Genomic DNA, 25,550 nt, shown 5'->3' with positions numbered 1-25,550 from the left:
AAAAATAGATGTTTCAAACCACAAACATATTTCTTTCAACAAATGAACGTGCTCTCAGAGCATGACGTCTGACTCAACATTCAGGTCATGTTCCCGCAACTCCACCGATAAGGACAGACTATGGAAAAGCCCCTGCCGTGATGAATGAGAGAGGATGGAGTGAAATGCACAACTTTGTGTGTGATGGTCCTTCCGGGGCGGCCCTGCTCTCAAGTGTAAGCACGTGAGCCGCTGTCCTAACACAGCTGCAGCCTGGAGAAAGGGCATCAGGCTGAGAGGACCGTCCTTCTTTCTGTGCTGGCTTCCAAAGCGCATTGCAAAAATGCTCTGCGGTGAGCACCGGCATATTTCTTGACTTGAATTCCAGCCACAGTTCTGTCCCCAACAAAGATCTTCTCCTTGACCAGACTCAGGCTCCTCTGAACTCTCTTCTCGACTAAGCCCTGACCTGTGGGCTTCCATATGCATCCCAGCATTTCCCAGTTTTAGCAAGAACTGCCCCCCACCAGCCCCCTGCCAATAGCTGACCACCCTGGTCTGCCTTCAACAAGAAGCCTGTGCGGTCAATTTAGGCAGGATCTCCCCTTTGTTGTTGATTAGTTGCTCAGTCATGTCCAGCTCTTTTGCAATGCTATGGACTGTACGCCACCAAGCTCCTCTGTCCATGGGGTTTCCCAGGCAAGGATACTAGAGCGGGTAGCCATTCGCTTCTCCAGGGGCTCGTTCTGACCCCAGAGATTGAACTCATATCTCCTGCAGTGGCAGGCGGTTCTTTACCACTGAGCCACCAGGTAAGTCCAGAATCTCCCCTTACATCTGATGTTTCTTTTCAGTGATTTTACATCCACCGATTCCACTTTACACCTCTGCTAAAGGGTCCACTTTTTTTTTGTTGTTGTGTTCAGAGTGAATTGAATCCAATTTCTCTCTGCCACTGAAAAAGCCCACGGTGGTGGTCCCTACACCCATTAGGATGGGCCTGAATAAAGTTTGCCATACCAATCTCTAACAAGTCAAAGAGAGTGTTGTTCAGTCATGTCCAACTCTTTGCAACCCCGTGGACTATACAGTCCATGGAATTCTCCAGGGCAGAATACTGGAGTGGGTAGCCGTTCCCTTCTCCAGGGGATCTTCCCAACCCAGGGACCCAACCCAGGTCTCCTGAGCCACAAGGGCAGTCCAATGTCTAACAAGGGTGGTGGGTAATTTTTCAACACCCCAAACATTTGTTTCACTGACAATGGGGCTGGAAGTTCTATATCAAAACAATAAGGGGAAAAAATGTTTATTTAAGCAATTACATTACTGGATAATCTCATGCCTTTCTCCCACTCACACCCCAAAGGGTAAAGAAGGTACAAAGGACGTGAGCAATATAACAGGAGGTCAAACAATTAGAAAGTGAGCTGTGGTGTTGGGCAAACGTCAGCCTGAATCTGGTCCCCTCTGACTTGTTGGCCGTATAACCCGGTGTGAACTGCTAAAGTCAGTGTCAACATCAGCTCTCTCACCTGCAAAATAAGGACCACATGACGGCGTTCTGTGGCTGCTGAGAGGACTGCAGAGGGCGTGAGGAACGTGCAGCCCAGACTAAAGGCTTGATGAATATCAAATGCTTTTGCTACGATCATTATTATCCTGGATGGTAATTCCTGTACAATACACTTACAAGTCTAAGATTACAGTTGGGGCTTTTGAAGCTATTTCAAAGCAACATGAGTGCTATTTTATTGTGAAAAAAGTCAACTATATTGATTTATACCCCTTCGGAGAGGACACTACATTGGAAAAGCACTAATTAAGTATAAAGCGAGAACAGCAGACTCATCACATGTTTTCGGGAACCCAGGGTGTGCAGGGCACCTAGCAGACGCCCTTCGGGCATTGAGAGGTGGGTCTCATGTTGGTGTCAGTTGGCTCACACCTTAAGTATCCGATTAGGCACTTTTTTTGTTCCCATCATCTTGTAAGCAGCACATCTAGCCACTTGATCTGATCTCTTGCCTGTCATACGGAAGGAAACTTTTTATTTGGTAAACAATGCTCAGAGCATCTCATCAGTTTGCTAACATCAGTGATTACACTTTGACAAGAAACACATCCTTTGAAAGGGAAACAAAACAACATTCTCTCCTCTCCTCTCTTTGCCTCCCCCTGCCCTGCCCCTCCCCTGCTGGTCCCGCAGTCTGGGTGACGCTTTACCACGGGGACGGTTAGCATGTGACCGGGTACCACGAGAACTCCTCTGTTCTCACACGACCGGCGGTGCTTGACCACGTCAGCCGGTTCAGTACTCGGGGTTAGGAAAGAACATAAACTTTTTCAGTTAAACCAGCCTTCTTTTACAATTCTTTGAACTTACTTTCCTGGTACTCCCTAAACCTCACGCAATCTTCCCGCAGACTGGATAAGAGATGTTCAGAAAAAAAGCCAGAACCCAAAACCCTCTGGTCCACTGAACTCCAGTTCTGCTTCATTTACTATTTTTCTCTCAGAATATAAAAAAAAATTTAGTCTCATTTTCTAAAGATCTGAGAGCTTACCTGCCCGCCATCTTTGAGAGGTTGGCAAAGAGGTAATCAGAAATGGTAAAGGCCAGTGATCGCATAATTGCCAAGACTATGCTCAAAGTTTGATGATGTCTCTCTTTTGGGGAAGGACCACCGTTATCTAGTTAGGTCTCTTTCTCCTAATGTACTCAGGCTTAAGAAACATCTATATGCACAATCCTTTACCCCCTATACCAATTGAGAAGGATGTAATTTTCACTTTTTAAAGATTTTATTTGATGTGAACCATTTTTAAAGTCCTTATTGAATTTTATTACAATATTGCTTCCATTCTACGTTCTGTTTTTTCGGCCATGAGGCATCTGGGATCGTGATTCCCTCACCAGGGATTGAACCTGCAGCCCCTGCATTGGAAAGCAAAGTCTTAATCACTGAACCACCAGGCAAGCCCCCTAATTTTCACTTTAATAGGGATTTTCCCCTCTCAAACCTAGACAGCAGTGACATGACAGGCAACATTAAATAGCTCTCCTGCACTGTGATCACGCAGACTTCTACAGCCAAGAGCAAAGCGCACACACATGTCTAGTTTGCACACCCAGGTGTGTGTGCTCCCTGCCTGGCTTATATCTACAAAGCCTGTGATCATAACTGCTTGAATTACTTAAAATTTATAAGAAATGAGAAAAATGTGACTACGAAAAGAAAGTTGACTTTTATGTGACAATGAAGTCAAAGCTTTGAAAGGACCAGAGGCTGACTCGCTTTAAAAACTGCTGTCAAATCAGATGGGCGTGAGAAAGCCTTGGAAATCCAGGAGAATTCAAATCACTGTGCCTCTGGTCTTGGATTTTTCACTGTTAAGGGCATGAAAATGTGCTTATTGGAGATGCTTCATGCCAGAAAGACAACGTGAAGTGTTAATCAGTAGACCCATCTCAAAGTGGGCTTCCCTGGTAGCTCAGACAGTGAAGAATCCACCTGCAATGTGGAAGACCTGGGTTTGACCCCTGGGTTGGAAAGACCCCCTGGAGGAGGGCATAGCAACTCACACCAGTATTCCTGCCTGGAGAATCCCCACGGACAGAGGAGCCTGGTGGGCTAAAGTCGGTGGGGTCGTCGAGAGTAGGACACGACTGAGCAACGACCCACAGCATCTTAATGTAAATAAAGTAAAAAAAAAAAAACCATGGCAAATACTTCTGGATATTTCAAGATTAACCTTCTTTTCTAAAAGGGAACAGGATCATGTTCCAATTGAGGTCCACTCCCGACTCTCAACATCAAGGCAGCTGAGATGGGAACCCTTTCATCAGAGCTGCACCAGCCAGCATTAACATTTCAAGCTGGACCAGAAGGAGACACGTCTATACGGTCACCATCAGTGAGAAGCATCGAGGCCATTAGCTCTCCGGACTCCATGCACCCCAACCTGCTGCTCGCCAGCAGCCGAAACACGCATCTCACGTGACTAAGGAGCTAGCAAGGTGAAGTCGGCAACAGGAAAAGGCCCATAACACTCAGCACGTGATTTCTAAAATCCCTCCATGCATTCTGCAACCGAGCAGTCAAAACATCCAATGGCCTCACACAGACTCAAGAACAACTGGGATGAGGCAGGAAGAATGTGGTTCTCAAAATTCCTGCTGCCCCGAGATTTGCTGGGACTGATCAGGAAGCGCCAAGCAGGGCTGTATACTCTGTGCCTCGAAACAAAACAGAGAAAGGATAACAAGCCTCCAGCCTGGGGAGCCTCACCATTGGGACCAGAAATGTCCACTGCACCAGAGTGCATCCTGGGTCCCTGTTTTTTCATCCTTGAAGCCTGGGGGAGGTGATCATAGTCTTCAAAGAGAGAAGATGAAACATAGAGATGCTCAAACCCAGACATCAGAAAGCCCTTGAGTGCAGAACAGTTGCGAAGGGAAGAGGGCCCTGGAAACAAGTCCTCTCCAGGGGGCTCTGGTCCCTACTGGTACAGCCGACACCCAGTCCCAGCCTCTGGGCTGTGGTCCCGGTCACATCATGGACCACGCAGCCATGATGCAAAGATGCAGGAGGAAGCTGGGAGAGGCCTATTTTGAGAGACTAGAGGGTTTTGATGGCTAATAGGGTTTGCTGAAGCTTAAAAGACAAGATCCATCTAGAAATGTTCACAGAAGGGTGATTTTACATGAGTTATTTAAAGCAGTGTATCGTGTTAGACTCATCTGCTTGTGAGGCCTCTCCTGGGCTTTACGTAAGAGGGCGGCGTGGACCACAAGGAGTCATCTGTCTGCCCCCGTGAGTGTGGATTAGCAGGAAAAAGGGCTAGAGGGGAAAGCTTCACATGGACAGCACACAGATACAGGTGCACCATAACCACTACTCTGAAAACCCCTTCTGATAATCTTGTTTTATTTTTCAGTGAGAAAAAAAACATGCTGAAATTTTCTCATCGCCCAACCGTCACGTCTATGCTTCTGTTGACATTTGTACTCAGTCTGTCTTCTCTTGTTACAGTGGATCTGCGTCTGGTTCCAATCAAAGGCCAGCCCCTGCCCTTCCAACCACCCCTCTACCCTGGACCCCACAGTTCTTACTGACTTCCTCTACCAAGCCCAGCACCACCCCTCACCTGTTTTTCTCTCCACTGGACAATTCCTGGGTCAATAACAAACACTATATCCAACCCTGCTGGCATCGCCGTCTCCCCCAGAGAGCAGTGTCTCGCTGCATCCTGACAGGGGTGCCGGTCAGCAGGTCCACTCTCTCCATGACCCCGCCCCCCTGCCCCCTTGCAGGTTGGTTTCCTCCTTGACAATTACGGGGATACTGCTCCGGCCAGCAGCAGCAGTGACCCCTGCGTGGCCGATCACTCCGGTCACGTCTCTGTGATCTTAGACATCCACTCACCAGAATTCAACCTTGCTTTCCCTCTCCTGGGTTCTCTCCTTTAATGATATCCCTTCCACTGCTAATCCTCTACATGCATGAGTGTCCTGAGGTTGCAGCCTGGCCTGCATCTCTTCTCCAGCCACACTCGCTCCCCTGGTGGCCTTGATTTTATACTGGATGCGGGGGCCACCCCACTGTGTCTCCTAACCAACCCTTCCTTGGGAGTTCCAGCCTGCGTTTTGACCCCTAATTGCAACTTCTCTCCCTGGCCATCTCCCAGACATCTCATTACTAACCAGGCCATGCCTTCTCCATGGGGCACTGTCTCCCCTTGGGGGTGAAAATTGGTTCTTGGGGCGGATGTAGAACATTTTAGACATAACGCTGGCCCATAGCCCTCCACGCAGGTCCCACCCTCCTTCTTAGCACTTAATGTCTCTTATTAGCTAAACTTAAATCTAATTTAATCCTTCTCCTTAGGAGGGTGATAATGGAAAAAAAAAAAAAAGAAAAAAAGGCTGAGAAACACTGAAGGGGGCCAAAACAGAGCTCCCCCCAAACCTGATTTTCCTTCTTGTTAAGATCTTCACCTGTCCTTTTCCGTTCAAGCCAAACATCTAAGACTTTCCTTGATTCTCCACTTTCCTTCCCTCCCTGCACACAGTTCACCACAGGCCCACCGGACCCCGCCTCCAAATCATGTCTGAAACCCCCATCCCTCTTTCTCTCCCCGGAGACCATCTGAGCTGGGTCACAGCATCTCTTGCCTAGATTTTTCCAGAGGCGCCTAAAGGGCCCTCCAACTGGCCCAGCTCCCTCTTTCTCTAGACTTTCAGCAAAGCAACCCAAACGGCCTCGTAAAAACAAATGTCAGTGATGCCATTTGTCTGATTTAATGTTTCCAGCATCTTTCCATCTCAAAATAAATCTCTGACAGGACAGCACGACCAGCCTTCTTTCTGCTCCTCCTCTCCTGCATCGGTACCCACCCCCGAGGAGGGTGGGAGAGCTGAGTTGCTCTGTAGCATGTGGAATCTTCCCGGACTAGGGATGGAACTCATGTCTCCTGCATTGGCAGGTGGATTCTTTACCACTGAGCGACCAGGGAAGCCCTGGGTCACCATTTTTAACTAGACTTCATGTGATTCAGATTTCACTACTTTTCTCCCCACGTCCGTTTGCTTCCTCCAGGTTCCCAGCTGGGGTACGACATCATTTATAGTCTTCCTGTCTCTCTGGGTCCCTCTTGGCTGTGACAGCTTCCCAGACTTTTCTTGATTCTTGATGACCTTGACAGGAGCACTTGTCAAGTATTTTGTAGAAAGTCCCTCAGTTGGAGACAGCCTGAAGCTTTTCTCATGGGGAGATTTAGCTGTATTCATGTGCTTGACCATTTGCTTCCTGCCTATCTCTCCCCAAAACCCTGGACCCCAGATGCCCTTGAACTGTGATGCATGAAACGCCTCAGCTCTTGGAGGCTGAATCAACTCTGCCTCGCTCATCGTGTGCCCCCAGAGCCAGAACGATGCCCATCCCACAGCAAACAATCAATACCTCTGCACTGATACATGGGCAAGGAGACACACACAGCACAATCGAAGCCACGTGAAATGTTCTCACGCTTTTATAGGATTGAGCAAAATCCTACATCTGTGCCTGAGGATTTCATGCTGGGTTAAGGATGTCCACATGTAGTTAAGATAAAACTCCATCTTCTGTCTATTTGCAACATTTTTCTCTTTATCTCAGTGGGAACAGTGCACTTTTTAGAAAAGTCTTCATTTTTAGAGGCACTCAGTTCTTCCCCTATTTCCTGCCTTTGCTTCTTGTTTTTTCTTATGTTGAAAGATGGGCTTCCCAGGTGGCACTAGTGGTAAAGAACCCCCCTGCCAATACAGGAGTCATAAGAGACATGGGTTCGATCCCTGGGTCGGAAAGATCCCCTGGAGAAGGAAATGGCAACCCACTCCAGTATTCTTGCCTGGAGAATCCCATGGACAGAGAAGCCTGGCGGGCTTCAGTCCATGGGGTCACAAAGAGTCAGACAAGACTGAAGTGACTTAGCATTCTGCGTGTGTATTAAAAGATCCTGTGTCTCTATTGCAGACCTGTTCTTTGCTTTACAGGATCTTCTGGAATGCTCCTGGCAACTCAATATTGTGTCCAGTTCCAGAACGAGGAAGCTGCAACTCCATGAATTAATGAAGTCACCCAAGGCTGTTTTCTCTTTTTTTTTTTTTTAATTAATTTTTACTTTGGCTGTGCCGGTCTTCACTGCGGCACATAGGCTTTCTCTAGTTGCAGTGTGTGGGGCTTCTCCTGCTGCAGCTCACGGGCTCTAAAAGCGCGTGGGCTCGGAAGCTGAGGCGCCTGGGCTCACTGGCCCTGCAGCATGTGGGGTGTCAGGTCCCGGACCAGAGACTGAACCCGAGTCCTGGGCATTGAAAGGTGGATTCTTAAGCACTAGACCGTGCGGTTTCTATGTGAAGGATCTCAGGCCTGAAGCTACAGGCTGAGCCCTGGGCCATCCCTGCACAGCCTTGGGGCTCATCCATGCCTCCTGGCTTCGCCTGCTGGAGCAGGCACATTGCGGGGAGGAGCTGCAGCCTTCACTAGGACGGACGTCCGTCCACGCCTCTGATGGAAAAGACCGCCAAAACGCGAAGGGAAAGGCCACGTGGGCAGCCAGGGGAGGGATGAAGGCAGTGAAAGCCGGGACCTCAGCAAGTGCGGGTGTGAGAATGCAAGGGATGTCAAGAATACGCGGGCAGAGCTGCGGTGAGAGAGGCGAGCAATGGCAAGGACGAAGGCGACACAGGTCAGGAGGAGGGCGACCCGATGCCTGTCGTTCATGGGATGAAAAGTAGAGATGGCTCAGGTCGCTTACAGGAGGCGTCCCTTTTGTAAATACAGATTGCCAAACTGTAAAGTCTGGGAAAGGGCAAGCTTGAAAGCCCTGTTCTGGCTTCATCCCTTTGTCAAGGGACTTTGTCAAGGACTTCCAGAAGACCAGAGGCATCCTTAAATATCCGCCCCTTCATCTCCACGTCCATCGAATCACAGTTCTTTAAATCCCAAATTTGTGTGCAGCTCTGAGCTAGGGGGCTGGGCTGAAGGTGGGGGAGGACCTGTCCTTGAATAGCTCAGCTTTGAAGCTGAGACGGGTATTTCAAGATGATGAACCTGGAAATTCAAAGGGAATCACTTGAAAGAAATAAGGCCCGGAATAGAGGGCCACGCAGCAGTGAGGCAGAATAGGATCCCCTCGTCTAAGCCAGACATAGTCATGTGCACACGGCCCCATGAAAGGACCTGAAGGTGGGCTCTGCTGCCCACGGGGGTGCAGCAAGCCCCCACGCGCTCCCCAAAGCATCCATACACAATCAAGAGTGGGAATAAACTGTTCCGTCTCGGGAGCGGCAGAGTCACACAGGAGCTAACGGGCAGCGTGGTGCTTTTGCTCAGGCTCCTGTCGTCACGGGGATGCCTCGTGAGTGTGGATGCAGAACCTCTCCTGGGTTCCCAAGCCCCATCCCCCCTCGGGCGGTCCCTAGCCCTGGGAGTATGTGCTCTTGAACTGTCTCTCAGAGAACAAATCCGAAATCCCGTCAAATAAAAATAGTTCCCCTTGAATCTGAACTCAAGAATTTTCACTAACCTCAAGGCAATCGCTATGAAATCAGCCTCTAACTTGGTCATCGCAGTCACGGCCAGTAATCCTTCATGGTCAGTCCCACATGTAGCTGACCATAGGCTGCTATGAGGCTACCAGATTCCTCTTCCTCTTCCTCAAGCCCAGAGCTCTGAGATCCACCCTGGCCCCCAGCCCTGGCAGGTTCGCCAGGCTCCGACCTTGGGCACATCGCTCAAAGGATGGGTGTCTACTGGACCTCAGCACTTTTGACGCGGACAATCACAGCTCCTCTGCTAAGAAGCCCTTCCATGGCCCCAGGAGACCCTGTCACTTTCCTCCAAGAGAGGTTTGTGGATCCAGCACCTCACAGATCTTTAAAGGGTGAACAGGAGTCAACCTCAAGGGCGATTTTCTTTTCAAAGCTGCACAGACTGAGCAGGAAGACAAAGGGAGCTGCCCAGTGACAAGCCCCAGGCTTGCAACACAGACAGCAAACTCTCTTCGGAGGGCGGGAGCTTAGCATCTTTGCAACTTTCATTGTCTGGGGTGGCAGAGAACTCAGGTTTAAGGGCACCAACACCGCCAGGCCAAAAGAGGTTTGAGGGGTCAGAGGAGATGGGCTTCATTCCACAGGAAGCCCACACACCTCAAGGAATCAGAGAACAGCTTCCTGGAATCTTAAGGGGACACAGAGCAGAGATGGACGACCCCTTGGCCCTGGCTGCCAGGACCAGAGTCTAGACCAAAGGGAAGGCCGATTCCCCTCTGAGGTCAGGGAAGTGGGTGGGTGTGCGCTGCACTTCACGTGCGAGGTTATCCCAGCCACCCAGCAGGGTGGGGTCGGGGCTCTCTCAGGACGGGACGCACTGAATCAAAAACCCTGCCTCCTGCAGTCCCCGCTGTGACTTACCTCCATCCCCTGAGTGGGACGCGTGGCAGAGGGCCCGATGCAGACAGCTTGGCTGCTGCCCCACCCGACAGGGAGAGAGGGGGGCCCGAGCCCTCGCAGCTGCTGGATCTCCAAGCTCCCAGAGCCCCACCCTCGCATGTCGCTAATTTAGTGATGACCATCCAATCACACTCATCACGTGGATGGTGAGGACACGCCCTCTGGCACTGATGGAGGGCGACTCTTTGCTGGGCACTGGCACAACCATCATGAATCCTTCCAGGAGACGATTAGTCTACAGAGGACCAGGGAAAACCAACCACCGGCCCCAGGCTCCCGTCCGACTGGCAGACGTGTGTGTGAACCAGGGTCTGTCTAACCCTGCAGTCATCATACTTCTTCTGTAAAGGGACCTCTTACCTGACACGACCCCAGTGACCTTGACAACAACATTCCAGAACTGGGATTCACTTTTCCATCCTTTCGAAATTCCTGGTGGCTCAGACGGGAAAGCGTCTGCTCACAGTGCGGGAGACCTGGGTTCAATCCCTGGATCAGGAAGATCCCCTGGAGAAGGAAATGGCAACCCACCCCAGTACTCTTGCCTGGAAAATCCCATGGATGGGTGAGCCTGGTGGGCTGCAGTCCATGGGGTCACAAAGAGTCGGACACGACTGAGCGACTTCACTTTCAGTTTCTTTTCCATCCTTTCACCTAGGTGATCATGAGTAACACAGACAGAAGGCCTGTGCCACCTTTAAGCATGTGACCTTGAGAACACATTCTGCAATGGAAAACAGAACAAAAGCAACTGCAGCCTCACCGCTAAGGACAGCAATAAGAAACATCCTTAGAAATTAACATCAGGGAGACATGGGCTTCCCCCTGGAGAAAGCAGGAGTTCCGTTCAGATCAGACTCCAAGGATGGTGACATCCATACTGTCCCTCAGTTGTCTAAGTACCTGGTGGCTCAGACAGTAAAGAATCTGCCTTCAGTGCAGGAGACCTGGGTTTGATTCCTGGGTCGGGAAGATTCATGGAGAAGGGAAGGGCGACCCACTCCAATAATCTTGCCTAGAGAATTGCACAGGCTACAATACACGGGTTGAAAAGAGTTAGACATAACTAAGTGACTAACACACACATGCATACATAAATAGACACATACATATATATATATGAGCATACATATATGTGTTTATGTATATGACATATATATTCATACATTTTTTTTTCGAGTGTTGTATTATATATATGGTTTCTTTAAACTGAAAAACCATTCCAATTCACCATATAGGCAGACTCTCAGTAATAAGCCTTCTCTCCCCTTTTTCTCCGTATGAGAGACTCACTTCCTAATGCAATGGATATTGGGGAGCTTAGATCCAGGAGAAAACACCCAACCACTTGACAAACACTGCTCGGAAATGCCAGGCCCTCATAAATCACAACAGGCAAACCACGGTTACCTCCAAAAGTGTCTCACCAAAGAGGGTTACTCTATTCCCTCTAAATCAAGCTTAATTCATGGGTTTAATATCAAAAATAAAGAAATCTCTCCAACATGCAGCTTGCTTCACATACTCCACTTCCAAATCGACTGCAGGTTAATAGCTAATTAGCAAACACCTTGCACACAATACATTGCAGGATCAGATGGGAATGAGATGCCATTTGCTTTAGTGGAGCAATAACATTCAGCCTGAAGAATCAAATCAGACTCCTGACCCTTAATCCCCGGGATGCTGGGGAAATCAGAAAGGCGGCCCGCTCCTGCGTGGCAGGGAAGGGGGAACTTCTGAGGGAGGGTGAAGCTGTCCCCTGCCTCCCAGCTGCCTAGCCCTGCACAGAGGAGGACAGAGAAGGAATCACGAAAAAGGTGTGCAGGACAAAGGGGCAGAAAGGTCCCCGGGGTGAAACCACCACGAGGGGCATCGATGATTCCTGCATGCATGCTCAGTCTCTCAGTCATGTCTGACTCTCTGAGACTCCATGAACTGTAGCCCACTAGGCTCCTTTGTCCATGAAATTTTCTAAGCAAGAATATTGGAGTGAGTTGCCATTACATTCTCCAGGGGACCTTCCTGACCCAGGGATCGAGCCCATGCCTTCTGAGTTTCCTGCATTGGCAGCTTTGACCAGCTAAGCAGTCAGGGAAGCCTACGGATGGTTCAGCCTTCATCAAAGGAGCCAAGCCCCTACAAACCTCCCCCCACCAACGCTTTCAACACCTACAACCTACCACCACATTGCAGGTAAGGAATTCAACCAGAGAACTTCAGATTTTCTGGCTCTTGCATGAAACCTCACTATGTGTTTTCCCCCGAACATAATGAATCAAGAGAGAATACAGGTTGCCGTGTATAATCACAGGAAAAGAGAGGAGGGGGTTCCCCTAACCACTTCCAAACCTCTGCATCCCAAGCAGCCCCATGTTAGTGATGCGATGGCCACAGGTCAGAAGATGGGGGAAAGATCATTTCTGCCTATGAAAAATGGATTAATACCGAGAAAAGCAGCAAGTGCTAAAAAGCTACCCATTGATCAGATGGCTGGAGTGCTTCAGGGATGGTAAATGTTTATAGTCACAAATTTTAACACTTAGTGCTTTCCATCCCTTCCTAAGACCCTGTGTACCCAAGACACGGAGTCAACGGCCACTGGGTCTTGAGCAGGGAGCAGGGCGTCTCTGATACAGCAATGGGGAAAGAGGCTGTGCGGTGCGGGGGCTTCTGTTTTGGAGCCATTAAAATCCACTGAACTGAAAAGAGCAGGGCTGTCAGAGTTCATTCTCTTCCTAAATCACCCACACCGTAGAATCACACAAAATATTTCACTTTACAATATAATTTGTGTTTTCAATTTTCTTGCAGCTCTGGGAATTTGACAGGTACAGTATTAAGTAAAAACCCTCCTCTCAAGTCTCGCTGGAAAGGTTAAGAAGAAACAGCAAGCTCCAGCAGACAGCAAGCAACCCCCTGCAGCTGCCTGACCTGCAGTCAGCGGCTGGCTTAGTACAAACACAGGTCTCCCATGCGCAGTTTTATGATACACTGAGAACAAATTTCAATTAAGGAAATTCACTAGCTAATAGAGCCTCAAAAGAATAAGAGGTTTCATTTGTTTATTGCATACCTGCATCTGGGGTTATGTTTTTTTGTGGACCTAAAAATAACAAGGGTAACTACGTTTCATTCCTGGAAAAGAACCACTATGGAGTACGTCATGTGTTTTATCAGCTGACCTTGTAATAACATTTCCTACTGACGTTCACTCTTTTCAGTCAGGCAGTTGGTCACTGTTCGTTCAGCACCTACTGTGTGTTGGACAGTGACACTGAACTCCGCATCTCTGGGATGATAAGTGATTTCCCCAACATACCATCCAAGAGTCCTGCGCAAATGCACACGATTTCGTGAAAACATATCACATGACACATGAAAGCATCTTATACAAACAAAAATGCCGAGAAGCTGTCATAGTCCTCACATTTCAAGTCTATGGAGAAATTATATTAACAATATTATCATTTCTTTATAGACCTACAAATGTACTACATACATGATTTTTTTTTTAAAAAGTATTCCACTGTCAAGCTGAAGATGGAGACAAAATATTACTCAACTTTATTTCCAATCTTGTGTCTGGAAAAGAAGAGGAGCTTGACAAATAATGATGTCATTCCATGTTCAATCTTCAAGATGATTTCATGTCAAAAACTGCATTTCATGGAGCTTCAATATAGGAAAAACACTAAGCCTCACTATCTGTATGGTCACCATGCTTGTTACGAAAAACTGACCAGCAGGAAGTCCACTGAGTTTCTTTCTGCAAGAATCCTCAGAGATTTTTAAACTTTATGTATTCATTCCTTTCTGGTGGCTACGCTGGCTCTTTGGTTGCAATGTGCAGGCTTTTCTAGCTGTGGCTTGAGGGCCTAGTGGCCCTGAAGCATGTGGGATCTTAGTTCCCTGACCAGGGATTGAACTTGTGTGCCCTGCATTGGAAGGAGGATGCTTAACCACTGGACCACCAGGGAAGTCACCTCAATGATTTTTTAAGAAATTTTATCAGACAAAAAATTTTAATGTCAACCAACAAAAGCTACTATTCAGTTGGGTGGGGGGATAAGTCACTAAGAAAAAAATAACTGCAACACACATCCCTGAAACGTTCAAGGATGCGAGGATAAAGAAGATGTGGTGTATATGGCAAAAGAATGTTGCTCAGCCATGAGACAGAAGGAAATCCTGTCATTTGTGACAATACGGATGGACCTTGAGGGCATTATGCTAAATGGAATAAGTCAGACAGAGAAAAGCAAACACTGGATGATCTCCTATGTATGTAGAATCTAAAACAAAAACCGTTAACTCCCCCGTAAGAGGTGCTCACTAATATTTCACACTATGTCTTACGTGCCAGGCATCAGGAAGGGCAGCCCTGGGATCTATGTTCTTATCAGTGATTCCAACACACGCCTTACTCTCCTCATCACGTGGGCCACGCCCACAGGGATCTGCTGTGAACTGGAGCATCTTGCAGGGCATCTCTGGGAAAACTGCCTTCAATCCTTACCCTATAGAGGAAAGCTCAGCCCTGACAACATTAGCAGACAGCTGCTATTATTTGTTAATGACTCCTGTCTTCACTGGGGTCATGACACAGAGAAGCGGGGCTGAGAGAAGTAGCAATAAGAAGAGGGTCACTGAAATGGATCACACATTTCTATTCATTATTTAACATTGCTGAGACTCAGTTTGTTCATCCATAAAATGGGGATAAAACTGACATTTGCAGGGGATGATTCTTTGCAATAGGTGACTCCAATGTACACGGAAGGATGTTTAGCAGCATCACTGGATTCTACTTACAAGGTGTCAACAGTCCCCATTGTGATAACAAAACTGTTGTCGAATATCCTCTAGGGGGCAAAATCGCCCCTGGCTGAGAACCACAAACAGATATCTAACTCAATGTTGGCCACAGGCAAGCATTCAATTACCATGGGTTTCCTCCTCCATATGTTCCAGACTTAAAACGATGACCGGAGAGGGTCTCACATTGCATGCAGACTTTCTTCTAAGTCCCAGAACATTGGAGGTAAAAGCTGAGGATGGAAAGATCTGGGATGCCACCTTAATAAAATGTATTTCCTCCATGAGAGCTGGACAATAAAAAAGGCTGAGCACTGGAGAATGTATGCTTTCAAATTGTGGTGCTGAAGAAGACTCTTCAGAGTCCCTTGGACTGCAAGGAGATCAAACCAGTCAGTCTTAAAGGAAATCAGTCCTGAATATTTATTGGAAGGACTGATGCTAGAGCTGAAGCTCCAGTACTTTGGCCACCTGATGTGAGGAGCCGACTCACTGGAAAAGACCCTGATGCTGGCAAAGATTGAAGGCAGGAGGAGAAGCGGGCGGCAGAGGATGAGATGGGTTGGATGGCATCGACGACTCAGTGGACATGGATTTGAGCAAATTCCAGGAAATGGTGGAGGACAGAAGCTTGGTGTGCTGCAGACCGTGGGGTCACAGAGAGTCCGATACAACTCAGGGACTGAACAACAGCATTTCCTGCTTTCTGTTTTGCATGGAGAGGAGTCTCATGCATTAGATAAAGAGGGTGTCTGGCTTCATTCCTGCTAAAGTGAAGTGCATCCTCCAGCATTAAGTGTCTGCAGGGCGGCCTTGTCGACACCAGCCAAGAGCTCACGGCAAGGTGTGCACCGTCTCAGAGAATCCTTACACCGATTTTGCCCTTTTAAAACTTTCCTCTAACGCAAGCTTCCCTAAATAAGAGTCCTGGCTAAGAGTGCTTCATCACTGCCATTCCTTGGAGAGTACTCTGATTTTTCATCTCAGGATTAAATAAAGAGGCAGTTTGAAAGGCTGGTATAAAATATCTATGCTGTGTGAAATAAATTGGTTATCAACAACCAGGTAAAATCTGGAATTATCTGTTTTAATTTTAAGCCAAGTTTATTAAGCAAAAGCAGGCCTGCCAGGGAATAACTATATGTAAAATAATAAAATAATTTATGAAAATGTCATGAAGGATAAACAGAACTCCAAAGCACCCTGCACGTGGGCACCTCTTCCTGCCGAGGGATGCGGAGCAGCGTTCCCAGACCCAAGTAAAGAGTTGTCCTTGAAGCCTGGTGCGTCACCACGGCCACCTCTGCCCCGGAAGAAGATCTCATATGCTTCTCGGTGAGACCGACCAGAAAGGTGCTCAGCCACAGTTCAGGTGAGCCCAGCTCCAGATGCAGGCCTGGGTCTCAGTGCCTGCAAACTGGGATCTGAGCTGCAAAACATCTCTGCTTTAGGCCAATTTTCTGGGAAAGGACCAGGCATCCCAAGGGGCACCAGATGAAAAGAACCCGCCTGCCAATGCAGGAGATGTAAGAGATGTGTGTTCAACCCCTGGGTTGGGAAGAACCCCTGGAGGAGGAAACGGCAACCCACTCCAGTATTCTTGCCTGGAGAATCCCATGGACAGAGGAACCTGGCGGGCTACTGTCGGACACGACTGAAATGACTTAGCACGTCTGCACACGTTGGGAGAGGATTAAGGTTGCCAGAGTGATATTATGAAGTGTGTGAGCTAAATAAAATGCCGGCATGCTGAGCTCTTGGGAAATTTTCATTCCAGAATGCTTTCATTATACTGACTTTAAATTCCCGTTTCTTCACTCAAAAACAATACATATATTCTTCCTTTTGGTCCTTAGCTAGTGGTATTGTGACAGAGTTTCTGTCAGCTACTGTAAACTGTTTCCAAGGGAGAAATGATACTTAGGTGTGCTTAAAATCTTCAAGGCACCAGATACACTAAACCTCAAAAGGAACCCCAGTCATTTTCAAATAATAAATTACAAGCATCAACTAAAAGCCCCCGGCAAAGAAAAGAAAAAAGATATTGAGAAGAAACGATTCAAGAATCTCTTGAGCCCCAGTGCTTGATACCCTCGCTTTGAATTTACACGAAGATTTCATCTGCATGCCTTTTCACGGGAGGAGCGTTTCCTGGAAGGGGCCTGAGCTGGAAACAAACCCACTGCCCTCCCAGACTGGCCCGGCTTCTGGCTGGGGCTAGTGCTCTGGCCCTCGAGGCAGGCCCCCAGAAAGCGGGGACCCCCACCTTCCTCCCTCCCTTGAGGCAAATGGTACATCTTCTCCTATCCAAGCCCAAGGTACAGAGCTGGCAAGGACCAAACATGTTTCACAGCAATGAAATAAAATAATACAATATCTGCAACCAATCTACCCTGCGAATTTGCCTTCTGAGCATTTTCATGACTTATCCCTAAGAAACCTGGCATCTCAGAGGTGGAATCCCAAAGTCTTACTGCTCTTTCCTGCCCCAACTATACGCCAAATTAATTTTGGCAGACGCGTCCGTGAGCTTGCCTTCCTGGATGTAGACACATCTGATGAAGACCATTTATCAGTGGGGAAAAACGCATGTTTTCAAGGAGGGAAATAGCTAGATTACAAGAACATGTATGGAGGGCTTCTTTGGTGGCTCAGTGGTAAAGAGTCCGCCTGCCAGTGCAGGAGAGATGAGTTCAGTCCCTGATCCGGGAAGATCCCGCAGGCCTCGGAACCACTAAGCCCGTGCGCATGGCTGCTGAGCCTGTGCGCTAGAGCCAGGAGTTGTGACGACAGCCCACGACCCCAGAGCCGGTGGGCCACAAGGAGAGAAGCTACCATGATGAGCAGCCCGCGCCGGATCAAAGGGAGGCCCCCTCACCGCAGCCGGAGAAAAGCCCACACAGCAATGAAGACCAAGCACAGCCACAAACACATGAGTAAAGTTACCTAAACAAGCGTCCGTGGAAAACTGACCCAAGGGGAGGAGCCATACACGACTCTAAGTGTATCAATATGCACTGCATACATTAGGTTGGTGGAGACATAAAGCAGTGTGTTGATGGGTTGAGCAAAACACTTCTTAGTGCAACAATGCTGGACTCACAGGTGAGGGAGGGAGGAGTAGAAATGAGCCAACACAGTCAAGCGGAGGCGGTCCAGAACCCAACCATGGGCCCATTGTGCTAGACTGTCCTGCCTCCATGCTGTCACGACCCCAAAACAAGTAAAACCCAGACAAGTGACATCAGTAGCAACGCAATCTCACAAATTCCAAGTGGGGAAGAAATTATAGTGCTTCGTTTTTAAAGCCTTTATTGAATTTGTTACAATATTGTTTCTGTTTTATGCTTTGGCTTGTTGACCCCAAGGCATGTGGACTCAGTTCCCCAACCAGGGATCGAACCAGCACCCCTTGCACTAGAAAGGTGAACCCCCTGGACCACAAGAGAAGCCTCGAAATTTCAGTGTTTGAAAATACAAATTTAAGATGAAAACCTGACTTCAGATAAAGTCAAACTAGCCAATAATTCTGATTGGTTGGTCTCCAGTATTTGCCTGGTCAACAACTTGCCAAGACTAAATTGGGTAGCTCAGAAAACCCACTACATTCAAGAAGCTTTAGGACAGGTCCAATGATGACCGACTGCTCTTAAGGGTCAGCGTGCTGAGCCGTAACATCTCAGGCATATCAAAACTGAAATACTAATGCCCTCCATTTCCTGTGGGCACAATTTTGAGTTCTCAACTGATTCCTTTATGGCGATATTCTCTTGCTCAATATGTTATACATAAGGATCTTCACCATAAATTGCCAGTCTTCCCTGACAAACTGCAAGGATCTTTTTTATCACCCAGTGAGAATTTTGCAACCCATTATATTTTCCTTCGTGCTTCATCTCCCAGGCAGCTTCAAGCATTTTGGCTTCTCAGAAGTTTCCAGTTTTCTCTATCATTTTACCTGGTCTATTTTATATCCACAGTCTATGAATCCCTACTTGCAAAAATATACCAAGTTCTTTAGGAATGTACATAGGATATTAAATCACAAATTATAAACATAAACTCCTTTAGGCCCCAGCTGAACATGGACAAAATCAAGAAGGATGAGACACAAAATATATACCAACAGAGAAGGACCCCAGAAAACACTGATAATCACAGCTACAAACAATGAGAGTTCTGAGGAAGTAAAAGTGATTGTTTATTTTTCATCCTAAAAGAAGAGGACCTGGGGAGAAGTTGAATCAAGGTAGCTGAATTTTAAAAAGTCTGCTGCAAGTTTGAATGGTGGACGGATGTAAGAAAGGTTTTGTTTCCATATGAATATGAAAGTCTAATTCTAAAAATCTGAAAATTACACCCAATCCTATCCCTCTTTTCACTCCGTGGTAAACAGTACAGATGCCTATCACAGGCAAATAAAAGCAGCTGATAACAAACGCTCCTTCAAGGCGAAAAAGGAACTCAGTCAAACCAACAGACTCATTTCCTACCAGGTCACTCCTCTGCCTTAGAAATCTAGTCTGGGGACTTCCCTGGCGGTACGGTGGCTAAAATCTGTGCTTCCATTGCAAGGGGCAGGGGTTTGATCCCTCGGTCGGGGAACTAAGACCCTGCAGTGCAGCCAGAAAACAAAAATGTAAACAATCTACTCAGGATTATTGGTCCACAAACACTACTGGGATGACGTCAAGCTCTGAGACCAAAAGGAAGCCAGAGAAACACAACCAAGAGGTTGCATTCGTGTTAACAACCAGAGAGAAGTCTAACAGAGCCACAGCATAATTCTTCACCATGAGACCAGGCTACACACTCTGCAAAGCGTAAACCTGAAAATTCCAGCTGATCCAAGTTCAAGAGTGGTGGACAGCACTTATATGCCAACAGCGAAGGTCTAGGCTTCCAATACCACCTGAGACCCTAAATGAAAACTTAGCGTCTGCTTCCCTCTGGGCAGATTAACTAGCACTTCTGCATGCTAACACACAAGCACACATCTACTGTATCTGAACTGTGCTTATCTTAAATGTCATCTCACCATCTGGCTCCCGTACATTCTAGAACAGAGTTATAATGTCAGGCCATCACCAATCACTTGCCATCTTGAACACAGCAGTTGAGTGACTACTGTTCTTTGGGATATTCATTATATCCTATAAATTTGATTCTTGATTTACAAGCTGTGGCCCCAAAACTAATGGACGCTGTTTTTAATTACATTTTACAAGCCCCATGGACTGAAGAACAGTCTATTTGCAGAGGCAAAGCCGAACAAGCACACGAATATTTAAGGGACCGTAGAGGCTGGTTCTGTCAGTTTCCGAGCTGTAGGTGGTAAAGCTGCATGTCCAGCTGTGCTGTTAAAACTTAAATACAGACTCCGGAAGCTGCTGGGAATCACTGTTTATCCCAGGGAGGCAAGGAAGTCTGTGATGCCTGCTAGGAAGAGAGGAGCAGGCGAGTCTGGCAACATGTAAGATAACAAGCTCTTACATTACAGGAATTTGTTGTTTAGTCACGAAGTCGTGTCCGACTCTGCAGCCTCGGGGACTGCAGCACGCCAGGCTTCCCTGTCCTCCCCTGTCTCTCGGAGTTTGCTCAAATGCATGTCCACTGAGTCAGTGATGCTATCTAATCATCTCACCCTCTGCTGCCCACTTTTCCTCTTGCCCTCAACCTTTCCCAGCATCAGTATCTTTTCCAAAGAGCAGGTGGCCAAAGTATTGGAGCTTCAGCATCAGTCCTTCCAATAAGTCTTCAGATCATGAACTCCTTAATATAGGAATAAAAAGGGACAAATAGATAATGACATAGAAACAATCCTCTATGGTATCTAGGTAATTTCTACAGGAAATTATTTTATTATGATATCCTGTCCTAAAAGTCCATAGTAGGACTCCACAGAGCTCAGGAATGGATGTGATCCTCTGTAACACACACACATTTAATGGCACCAAAAAGCTTAGTAGGAACTCCTTGACGTCTATGCTTAAAAGTCATTCAGGTTAAGTAGTAAATCTTAGAGAAAAGTTGTGTTTCAGAGACTATAGGATTAAAAGCAAAGGCATATTTAAGGGGTGTGTGTGCTAAGTCACTTCAGTCGTGCCCGACTGAACTGGGACACGGCCACTCTGCAGGGGACATGTAGTGTAAGCCAGTCCACATGCAGCTGGTACACATCCACCGCCTCCTGGCGGCACCCAGAGCTGCCTTTAGTTCTGTGGTTTCACTACTGATGCCCCAGGTCTATCTCCCAGGTCTGGTTAAATGCAGAGTGCGCACCGTGTGTGCTAAATTGCTTCAGGCGTGTCCAACTCTGTGCGACCCTATGGACTGTAGGCCACTGGGCTCCTCTGTCCATGGGATTCTCCAGACAAGAATACCGGAGTGGGTTGCCATGACCCCCCCAGGGGATCTTCCTGACCCAGGGGTCAAATCTGAGTCTCTTATGTCTCCTGGGTTGGCAGGTGGGTTCTTTACCACTAGCGCCACCTGGGAAGCCCCTAAACGCAGAGGCCCCTACTTATTTCACTGCCAGATGGGAAAGACAGGACAGTCGTTTTCAGCTACAGCATCCAGCAGAGTAAGGAGTACCCAAGTTTTCATGGGGATCCAAGACAGCGGGCTTTGTTTGTCAACGTGTTTGTTTTATGTGGAAAACAGGCCACTAAAAACATGAAAACTGCAGCTCTCGAGCCTCATGCTAAGCCGTCACTCAAAAAAGTTAATCCCAACAGAGAAAAAGGAAGAGAAGCCTCGTGCTTTAAGTTCCTCACGTTCTGGGTAACGATGCAGATCCCAAAAGACAGCAGGGGGAAACCCAGGAAGCCGAGGCCAGGACCTCTGCTCTGAGCCGCAGGCCGCCCCTATCTCTGCAGCTGTGGGAGGTAGCCTGGGCCTCCCCACTTCTCCTCGGGTGTCTTCAGATGCACGGAAGGAGGCTTCAGCCACAGCAACATATGACTTCAGAGGGACGACACTCACTGAGGCTCAGCCTTGGCAGAGGCCTGCTTAGAACAGCAGCTGCTGGTTCCCAGGGCCCGTTTCATCCCCGTTGTCCCAGAAAGTGGGACTTCCCTGGTGGCTCAGCAGGTCAAGAATCTGCCTGCCAGTGCAGGAGACATGGGTTCAACCCCTGGGTAGGGAAGATTCCCTGGAGGAGGAAGTAGAAACCCAATCCAGTATTCTTGCCTGAAAAATCCTATGGACAGAGGAGCCTGGTGGCCCTCAGTCCTTGAGGTCACAAAGAGTTGGACAGGACTGAACTAAGCGTGCCCATTACAGAAAGTATTGTAGCATCACCCAAAAAAGGCAAAGGGAAAGAGTCTTGCCGCTATGAATCTGCTCGTGGGGTGGACAAAATCATTAAAAAGAGGCAAAGTCATCAGGGAAAATGCAAGTGAAAACCACAGTGAGACATCGTACACGTCTGCCAGAAGGGCCAAAAGAAAAACGTCAACAACAGCAAATGCCGGTAAGGAGGCGGAGAAGATGGACGCCTCTACCAGGGCTAATGGGGATGGAGAACGATGCAGCCAGAGTCTGGCAGTTCCTGATAAAACTAAACATGCAATTACCATGCAATCAGCATTTAAAGGCCACACTAGTGTAAAGAACCTGCCTCCGCCCTGGAGGAGGGAATGGCTACTCACTCCAGTATTCTTGCCTGGAGAGTCCCAGGGACAGAGGAGCCTGGGGAGCTGCAGTCCCTGGACCACTCTGCAGCAATGAAAAGGAACAAACCATTGATGCAACAGCTTAAATGAGTTCCAGAGGGATCCTTATGGCGAAAGAAATGTTCCGTGTCCTCACCATGGGGGCGGATTTGAGAACACACACCACGTGAAAAAAAAAAATTGTAAGAAAGGAAACAATATTGTAAAGTAATTAGCCTCCAACAAATAAAAATAAATGAAAAAAAAAAACCCTGAAAGATGAAAAAAAAAAGGAAACACAAGCACCAAGGCCTATAAGTCAAGCTGGGAAAATGTGAATAAGATAGCTAAATTGTGTCAATGTCCGTTCCCTGGTTGTAGTTCAGGGCTGCAGTTTCGCAAAATGTTATTGTCAACATTTTACCAGGGTAAAGGGTACCCAAACTCTCCTGTCTTACTTCTTACCACTGTACTGACTATCAACCGACAATCATCTCCACAAAACTCTCAGTAAGAAAGAAGGGGCAAAAAGAAATCAACCGAAATTCCTTCCAGAAACCTCCTGTGATTGAGAACCCCATGATCTTTGATGGCACTTACAGAAATTACAAAACCCACGTGCTAGAAAACTAACCAGCAGCCCTCACAGGGAGATGATGAACAAGGCACACACTTAATATTTAACAAGTATAATGAAAATGCTCATGATTTTTTTAAGCTGAAATATGTGAAACGCAAACACCTTTCAAAAGCCTCCCGTGGAACCGAGAATCACTTTGTCTAATAAACACATATGGTTAAAATTGGATGGCGAACAGAAGCCCTGGACAAAGGCAGAGTGAAGGATGGATCACAGTTATGTTTGTTTTCTGCGGGGGGCAGAGCCCAAGCTCTCAACCCCAGAGCCCTGCACTGGCACAGGAGAAGCACGCAATCTCCAAGCCCACTTTTCCAAAGAACCATTTGCATCACAGAAGCGGGGCGACCGTGTAGTACCCAGGCAACACATCCATTCCCACCAGCCGTGAATCGGGCACCTCCTCAAGGAGAGCCTCCCCCGTACTCACTTATTTTGCATCATGTTCATGATCACCCAGTCGAACGGGTAGACATTCTTCCCAATGAGGTTCTTAAACATGATGAATGTCTCCATCAGGAAATCCTGAAATAAGAGCAGAACGTTCAAACAGCCCACCGAGAAAAAGGTAAAAACCAATGCCCACCTCTACCCCCAGAATAACTGCATTATAAATGACCTTATTATTATTACTTTTTTTTTAGCTGAATGGAAACATAGAAGAAGGTAATGAAGATATATTTCACAGAGCTGTATATGACACTTTCTGCCTTTCTGTGTACCTGAGCACCTCATGTCCTGGAGAACTTTTTCAAGGATATATTAAAAGAAAGTCTCTGGTCATGTCTCTCTAAGAGTTGCAAGGAATAAACCCCTGAAAGTTACATATATTCACACTCTTTCTGCTTAAGGAAACACTTTCAATCAAATATAACATGCAGGTTATAACTATGTCTTGTATTTACTCCGAGTGAGTGAAAGTCGCTCAGTTGTGTCTGACTCTTTGCGACCCCATGGACTATACAGTCCATGGAATTCTCCAGGCCAGAATACTGGAGTGGGAAGCCTTTCCCTTCTCCAGGGAATCTTGCCAACCCAGGGAAGAACCCAGGTCTCCTGCATTGCAGGCGGATTCTTTACTAAATGAGCTATCAGGGAACATTTTAATTATAAACAGGGCCCATCAAGTTCAACCTGCAGTATTGTTATCCTTCCCTTTTTCTTACATAATTTAACAAATGAAAGGTCCAGACAGGAACTCCTGACCACCTGCACCTAGTCAGCACTCTGTAAACCAATCGAGCACATGGTCAAGTTGCCAAAGTCTTTTATGTGGCATCATCAATTCCATAAGCTACTCAGTGATGGCTCTCTTGTCTCCTACATGGTCCCCTGGATTTCAGAGTGGAGCCCTGCTTCTGCACTGATTAGACTGCTCCTGGCATCAGGAGGGGGTTCCCTCCTCCTAGTGGGTCCATTCTGTGCCTGTCAGAATTGGGAGATTTTCTTGAATCTGACAGTTCAGTGCTTATTCTGAGCTCACTTGAACAAAACAAGCGGGTGTCCTAAAAGCACACACCCCAGTGATGTGAGGCACTTGGTCCCTCAAGATCTGGGTGGAGAGGCGACAAGCGACTGAGAAGTCACATTAGGAAAACGAGGCTGCGGTCATAGATGAGCAAATGAATGGATGTTTCCCATTTATTTCATCTACTGATTCATAATTAGGTGCAATGGCTGTGAAGACGGAGGTGGTGAGCAGAATTTAAGCAGCCCGGAAAGCAATTCCCAGCACAGAGGTCTACCCAAGACATTCTTGCAAAAAGACACAAGTTCCATTTGACGGTAGGAATAAGCCAAGGATCAAAGACACCTTCTCTGCCACCTTACCAACAATGGCCAGCTTACAGAGTTACGGTGTGCCCTTTCTGCTGCGGGAGGGCTTTGTGGGGCCCCTCCCGTGAATAAAGACTCCAGGGGTCACCAAGATCACTCTTGTCACAATAGAGGCCTCCAGTGCCGGGGTGCAGGAGGGGTTAGGGTAGAAGGCAGAGTCAAGAGGGAAAAGCGAGTCCTGTGTCCTTCCACCTCCGCCCCCAGGAGCCCCGACCATCAGGGCTTGCGAGCAAGGGGCATTCTTGATGCCCCCTGACACAGGAACACTTTTTCTCCCCAGTTTAATACCTGAAATTCATATTTCACTACTTAAGTTTCCCTACTTTGTCAAGAGTTTCCCATTTTAATGACCAGGTTGCCCCCTTTGCGGGCTGAGTGTCGTAATTTAGTCACATCTCTATTTGCATGAAATTGCTGGCTTTCTTGCTGATTACTCCTCAAAGCCTAATAATTGAGATACCGGGTCTGGTTTTTATTATTCTGGAAGAGAAGCATATTTTCCCATCACCAACTCCTTTTTTTTTTTCCTCTAGGAAACACAGTCCCATACTTCATTAGTATGGCTCAGCTATTAAATGTTGGTACTTTGCTGATCAAACAAAATGCTGCAGATTGTGGGAGATGAGGTTTTTCA

The 25,550-nt window shown here is 47.4% G+C and overlaps 1 protein-coding gene across 2 annotated transcripts in view; it reads right to left on the bottom strand.

Annotated features, from left to right (window-relative positions):
* DOCK1 (dedicator of cytokinesis 1) overlaps positions 1-25,550 on the bottom strand; it is a 544,913-nt gene that overhangs the window by 175,021 nt on the left and 344,342 nt on the right. For both annotated transcript variants that reach the window (XM_061162908.1, XM_061162909.1), the window contains exon 29: positions 23,511-23,605. In XM_061162908.1, coding sequence (XP_061018891.1) covers positions 23,511-23,605 — 95 coding nt within the window. The remainder of the gene's footprint in view (positions 1-23,510; positions 23,606-25,550) is intronic.

This window comes from Dama dama, chromosome 15, assembly GCF_033118175.1.
Source record: "Dama dama isolate Ldn47 chromosome 15, ASM3311817v1, whole genome shotgun sequence".
Lineage (NCBI taxonomy): Eukaryota > Metazoa > Chordata > Mammalia > Artiodactyla > Cervidae > Dama > Dama dama.
The sequence above is the reverse complement of the archived record's forward strand: the minus strand, read 5'-3'. Positions and strand labels throughout refer to the sequence as shown.